The 6,238-nt window shown below is 40.4% G+C and overlaps 1 protein-coding gene across 1 annotated transcript; it reads left to right on the top strand.

The window, feature by feature from the left end:
* Window positions 1-2,570, top strand: ino80c (INO80 complex subunit C). The gene is made up of 5 exons (XM_069656866.1): window positions 1-274; window positions 915-1,031; window positions 1,122-1,233; window positions 1,577-1,644; window positions 1,743-2,570. The coding sequence occupies exons 1-5, from the start codon at window positions 98-100 to the stop codon at window positions 1,872-1,874; spliced, it is 606 nt and encodes a 201-aa protein (XP_069512967.1). The 5' UTR covers window positions 1-97; the 3' UTR covers window positions 1,875-2,570.
* Window positions 2,571-6,238: the final 3,668 nt, after the last annotated feature.

Raw genomic sequence — 6,238 nt, 5'->3', positions numbered from 1 at the left:
TTCGACTTCGGTTCCGGAGGTGGACAGCTAAAGCTAACTTTCGAGAGAGAAAGCGGCATTACCATTACCATTCATAGAGAAAGCAGCATTATCATACATGGCATCTCAGATCCCGATAACCGTCAGAGCCCAGCCAGCAGCCAGCAGCTCTGCCGCTCTACGCGGGAAGAAACGTCCCAGTAGTCCGGCGGTTTCTGCTGCTCCACAGGCTACCGGGAACAGCAGCAAGAAGAAGAAAGGGCAGCTGACAGCGACACCAACAACACAAACACAGGTAATCCACATGTGTGTCCTGCTTCCTATATTAATCACAAATGGGCCAGTATTATTAAATGAACGTTTATCTTAGTGGTCACAGTGTTTTCTCTGCACGGGGAACCTAGTAATGTAAACACGGATTGGGTTTAGCCTTCAAGATAATTGCCACAAGTTAGTAACTTGTTCCATAAAGATAATTAACAAATACAAAAACTTGTCCCAACAAGGTAATACATTGTTCACTCAAGATTATTAACCTGTGTGCACAAGATAATTAATCAAGAGATAACTTCTTCCTGTGAGAAAATAACTTATTATCACCAACGTGCGCCAAAGAGCACAACTTATTACTTAAAGATCATAACTTTTCCATCAAGAAAATTAACCAGGATACTTTTTTTTTTTCTAAAGGTAATGACTTCTTCTCAGAAGACAAAGTTCAAGAAAGAAAATTAACCAAGATCTTTTTTTTTTTAACATTTTTTAATTTGTTTCTCTGAGGTTCATGTTACACTGTGTTTAACCAACATCAGACTTTGTTTACATTTAGAACGCATGTAAACATGCAGGTTAAACTCAGATTACTACTCAGATTATTATTGTTACTGTTGTCTGAAGAGTTGTTGTCTGAAGAGTTGTTGTCTGTCATGTCCCAGGTAGCAGTAGTGGAGGTGGTGGCCGAGGTGAAGGCAGTGGGAACAGTTGACAGCGGTCCAGCTGCCCCCACAGAGTCTACAGCAAAGCCTCCGCCATTCAAAGACCCCACATTTATGGTGAGTATCTTTGTCTATTTTGGTTATTCTGCTTCTGTTGCTTTTTCATTGATTCCTGCCCCAACTTTTCATCTATTTTGACCATGGCAGCATTCTGGGATTGGAGGAGCAGCGGCAGGTAAAAAGAACCGGACCTGGAAGAATCTCAAACAGATTCTGGCTTTGGAGCGGACTTTACCCTGGAAGCTCAATGATCCCAGCTGTGAGTGTTGTTGTCTTGTTTTACCTGATACATTCACATTTGTTAGCACTAAACAATTTGGCCCTTCTTCTTTAAACAAAATTCCTCCTATTTTATGCAAACATGAATGTAAAGTAATGCCAAAGACATGAATGAATAAGTTCTCATGTGTATAACAAATTCTAGGCTGTATTTAAATATCAGTACTTCCATACTTTTTTATATGCCAGAAAAGGGATTTAGCAATTCCCAACACATGTTTTACAAATGCAGGACACCATACTGTCACTTGACCTATGATAGTATGCGTTTTCTAAAGGATGTAATAATCTGAAATGTTGTGTTCTATAATATGTGTTCACAGACTACAGCATTGACGCTCCTCCCTCCTTTTTGCCGACCAAGAAATACTCTGATATTTCTGGACTTCCTGTGAGAACTCACATTGCTTATTCCTTTTTGTACAACAAACAAAATAACTGTTTAGTCTTGTATAAAGCAAAGACTGAAACTCTCTCTTATCTCCACAGGCAAACTACACAGACCCTCAGACAAAGCTACGCTTCACATCCTCTGAGGAGTTCTCCTACATCCGCCTTCTCCCCACAGATGTTGTCACTGGCTACCTGGCCCTGCGAAAGGCAACTTGCATCGTACCCTGACAGCTGAGCCAGGCTTGAAACCTGAAACAGGTTCAAACCAGAACTGAACTTCTGTCAGTCAGAAGCTGTTGGGCCTGATGGGAGACTCTGAGAGCACAGGCTGCTCCCAGAGCGGCAACCGAGTCGTGATCCCAATCGACGGGAGCTCACAGGCTGGCCACTGCTGCACATGTGCACTGCTGTTTTTAAGAAGGCAGTTTGATAGTTGTTACTCTGTGACAAATAAATGGAACAATTTTTTTTTCATTCAGAGAAGTGAGAGATAACATCCTTTTTATTTTTTTTGACAGGTTACTGTTGAAGAGAAAACTTCAAAGAGGTTTCAAATTTAATTCAAAAATCATCAAAACCATAAAACCTCTGTCTTAAATCTCTAAATACATTTCCCAGTGTCCTTGATATTATTTCCCCTTTTCTCATTCCTATAAAGATGGGATACTTTTGGGATCTTGGCACCACTTTGCTCCTGCAAAATCCTTGAGAAATGTATCATTGTGTCTCTGGTGTTTAATGGCATTACTGGCTAGGAGGCCCTCTAGTGGTAGTTATTTTTTTCCAGAGATGTAAGTCCTATCAGGTTGTGATGGAGGAAAGTTGTTCACAAAATGTTGCAAAGCTGATGAAAAGAGCTTTTGCAGATTGAATGGTACTTTATTTTTTTTAATAAGGAGTCCATTAAAGTTTGAATTTGTTTAATTCCAGCATCTTCTTTTCATATTTGCTTTCTTCAATGCATGAACATGCATTTCCTGCAGTTAAAAATTGAGAGGCATAACTGCAAGCTGAAATTAGTTTCAATTTCAATTTTGATGATAATAACTTTTAAACACATTTGTTGGACTTTAATTGAAAGCGCTAATTTTGATGCTTCAGTGCTTTAACTGAAACATCCACACCAGCTGCCCTTCTCAGATCTGCTGTAATACGCTGTATCCCGCACGTACATTTGTAAGCTATGCAAATGTAGCTTGGCCAAGAGTCACCAAGCAGGCCTATTTTACATGTCATATGTAAATGTAGAATTGGTTCCATGTGATTATAATTCCACAGCTGCATTTGATGTATGATTTGCTCTCATACTGGTAGACAGAGGACGTCTCATTAATCACACATGGCAGGCATCCAGGATCCATCCCACGGTAGATTTTACGCCTTTTTTCACTAACTTGATGAATGAGAATCATGTATTTCTCATGTGAATGATCCCTATAATGCAAAAACTGACCAAGAAAAACCTTTGTACACCCACAGTTCTTAGAGTCCTTACCTGTAGAGAAAATATAAATAACACATTTTCAGCATCTGGGACTCCTTCTTTACACAGGAGCTTTGAACACAGTAAACTTAGCAATAGGTCAGGTCTATGTGGTACTAACAAGGAATATTAACGTGATATTTTATGTAATTCTTATCACCAACACATCTCAAAAAGACTAAGAATGAAACCAACAACGGTTTGCGCCTAATAACTACAGTATAATGGTTTTGATATAGGTACCAGTATCTGAAATGCCTTTGTTACTGCCTAAAATATGATATCCATAATTAAGAAGTATGCCAGTAAATGCCCGACTTTGATACCATAACCTTTTAGCCTCAGCAATCTGTCACACATGTTGGAGCTGTATTTTTTATTTAAACTCAAAGTAAAGATAATGTAGCTGCTGAAGACACAAAGTTAAGTAGTTGTATGATAAAAAAAAAAGTGTCCTTATCCGATGCCCTTTGGCAGACACAGGATGTTAGGAGAAGCCGCTAGCAGAGCTGCTGCTAACGTTAGCTCAGCTCGTTTGCTTAGCTTGCTTTTAGGTTAGGATTCCTTCAGTGGTCGTTAGCTATTAAAATACTTCCAGAACACACAACAGTTATACTTTTAACAGTCGCAATCCTGCCTGAGTGTTACTTCTCTCAGCTCTGGGCTTTAGTGAAGCTGATGAAGGCAGTATAGTTTATCTATGAGAGTCAGAGCAGCATTTCCATTCCTGCTGTGGCATCAAAACCTCAACATAGTGATTAATGAACAGTGCCAGGGCTTTCTGCTACACAAGCACTCAAGCCACTGGAGTGTGTCTGCGAGCATGTGTGTGTGTGTGTGTGTGTGTGCGCTTTAATGTTTTTGGGCACCTTTGCTGCGTCTTCTCTACAACATACACAGTTTTATTATGAGTTTGTGTGTTTGTGTTTAGGGCTATGAGTAAAGTCAGGCTAAGATAAAGATTTAAGAAATCGACTTTATTATAAAAACTCCTCAAAATGAAAGAAAGAAACCCTGGAGAATAAATGCATGTGCTTGCAGTCACATTTTGTCACCACCTGGGTGTGCCAGAGCTCTGCTAAGGCTGCCATCCAGACATGCTGAGTGTATTTGGCGTCTCAGTCCCAGAGTGAGTCAGTCAGGTTGCGTGAGTGTGTCCATGTCTGAGCTGAGTCTGAGATTTGTCCAGAAGGTAAATGTGTATCCAATCACAGCTGTGGTTTTGCTTCTACACATCAACAGTGAAAGGCTGCAATACATCAAATCAGCAGGCTAAATATTTGTATTATTTATATAATCAACGTACACATTATAAACACTACTGTTATATTGTAGCTAGTTAGAATAAAAGTGACAGATTGTGCACATTGACAGCAGAACATGTAGCATCCTTAATAAACTATAATGAAAGCATGAGCACACTGATTCAAACAGGCTGATGACAGACATTGGTAGTTTCAGCACGGGCACAAAAATGGATGTAAGCAATTTAGTGCTGCAGTTCAATCATATAATAACCATCATTAGGAAATTGATTGTGGTGTGCATAAAATGGCTTGTCTTTCTTTTGATGGAGGATTTGGCACCTGCTGCATTTCACAGGAGTCGTTACAGCTACTGAGCTGAAATCAACCAGTTACTCCTCCGATCTGTTTTCATAATGCATACTCTGCTGAACTTCTGCAGCCGTGTTGCTCGGACATACACTCTGTAATCTCGTGTCATTTAGGTCCTGTCTATCGTCTGTTTTTTTTTTCACTATTTAAGCGATTACAGAGCTGGCATCTTCGACGTATAACGGCGACAGAAAGTAGGACTATATTTTCCTTCCCTTCCCAGGGCATACATTTTTTCCTGCTTTACACCTGTGCCATGACTTAAAAAGCCATATTGATAGAAGCCATATTGCATTACTTATGGGCAATGTCTTATTTTTGAAAATATATGAGAACATTTCATGAGAACTATCCTCAAATGTCAAGGCAGAGAAACGGACTGAACCAGCGGCTCCTGTAAACTGATCGATAGAGCAGCTCCAGTGCCTGCTGAGCCAGCAGGGGAACTTCCATATTTATGTTTTTGACCTTTTTGAACAACAGAAGTAGCAGAGTGAACTTCTTTACTCCATGTTAACAAAGACACAACAGTAGTGTAGGCATGGTGCTTATGATCTTTCACGACGTTTCACACAAACAAGGAGTGAGAAGTTGACATCCAGGGAAACTACTTGTCACAACACTCTCTTCTTGCAGTGAATGTTAAAGTGCAGGTAGGTTAAAGAAGGGGGGGTAGATAGCCCAAAGGGCTCTTAAAGCTAGCATCCATAATCCTCACATAACCTCTGTGTGTGAGACGGGAGGAGTGCAGCTGATATCTAAATAAAGTTCTGAACAGCAGCCGGGGACAGATCTGCCCAGAGACAACAGAGGGACTCTCCCAAACGGGGACGTGGCACAGCTCGTATTCAACAAACACTGGAGGAATATACTTGTACATGCAATAAATTACACTTTACAGTTTATGTTGTTTGAACTATATCAATGTTGTTATTAAGTATGGTGGCTGGGAGGGAGAAAAAGGCTCTAAACTCATTGATTATCAGACCACAAAATCAAATCGCTGGAGCAGAACTTTAAAAACGAAACTTTACACCCTGATTTTGGTGAATAATATTTTACGAAGAAATAGTTTCAAATGGACAGATAGCTTTGCTACAGTAACACCTGCTCAGCTCAACTTCGTCCTTCCAGCAGCCAAAATCTCCTTTGTAAATCATTTTCTCCATAAAACACCAAAATCCAGTTGAAGGTGGCGCCCCTACAGGCCTCTGTTGCATTTGTTCCCAGTGATGCTTGGGCAGTTATTTCCCTCCTCCTCTGCCCCTTTTTCACCTTTAACATCACATGTCCTCGCAGGTTTGGTCGTCTTTAGCAGCTACTTGCCGCTTTGCTTGCTCTTGTATGCTTGCATTCTTGTGAAGCCTTTGTCCTTCACCATCTTCATGGTCCCACTTTGTCTCTTGCTTGCGTGATTTGTCCGTTGCTTACACAAGAACAAACCAAATGAAATCTGATTTCCCCATAACTGATGATGCCATGACTGCCCACAC

This window comes from Semicossyphus pulcher, unplaced genomic scaffold (assembly GCF_022749685.1).
Source record: "Semicossyphus pulcher isolate SPU_LCO1_2020_fin unplaced genomic scaffold, fSemPul1.0.p SCAF_9, whole genome shotgun sequence".
Taxonomy (NCBI): domain Eukaryota; kingdom Metazoa; phylum Chordata; class Actinopteri; order Labriformes; family Labridae; genus Semicossyphus; species Semicossyphus pulcher.
The sequence above is the reverse complement of the archived record's forward strand: the minus strand, read 5'-3'. Positions and strand labels throughout refer to the sequence as shown.

What these genes read in the sequence shown, in the direction of transcription:
- ino80c (XM_069656866.1), top strand. Translation starts at nt 98, where the DNA reads ATGGCATCTCAGATCCCGATAACCGTCAGAGCCCAGCCAGCAGCCAGC. An exon ending in CACCAACAACACAAACACAG is followed by an intron (nt 275 to 914) that starts GTAATCCACATG and finishes GTCATGTCCCAG; the next exon opens with GTAGCAGTAGTGGAGGTGGT. An exon ending in CTGATATTTCTGGACTTCCT is followed by an intron (nt 1,645 to 1,742) that starts GTGAGAACTCAC and finishes TTATCTCCACAG; the next exon opens with GCAAACTACACAGACCCTCA.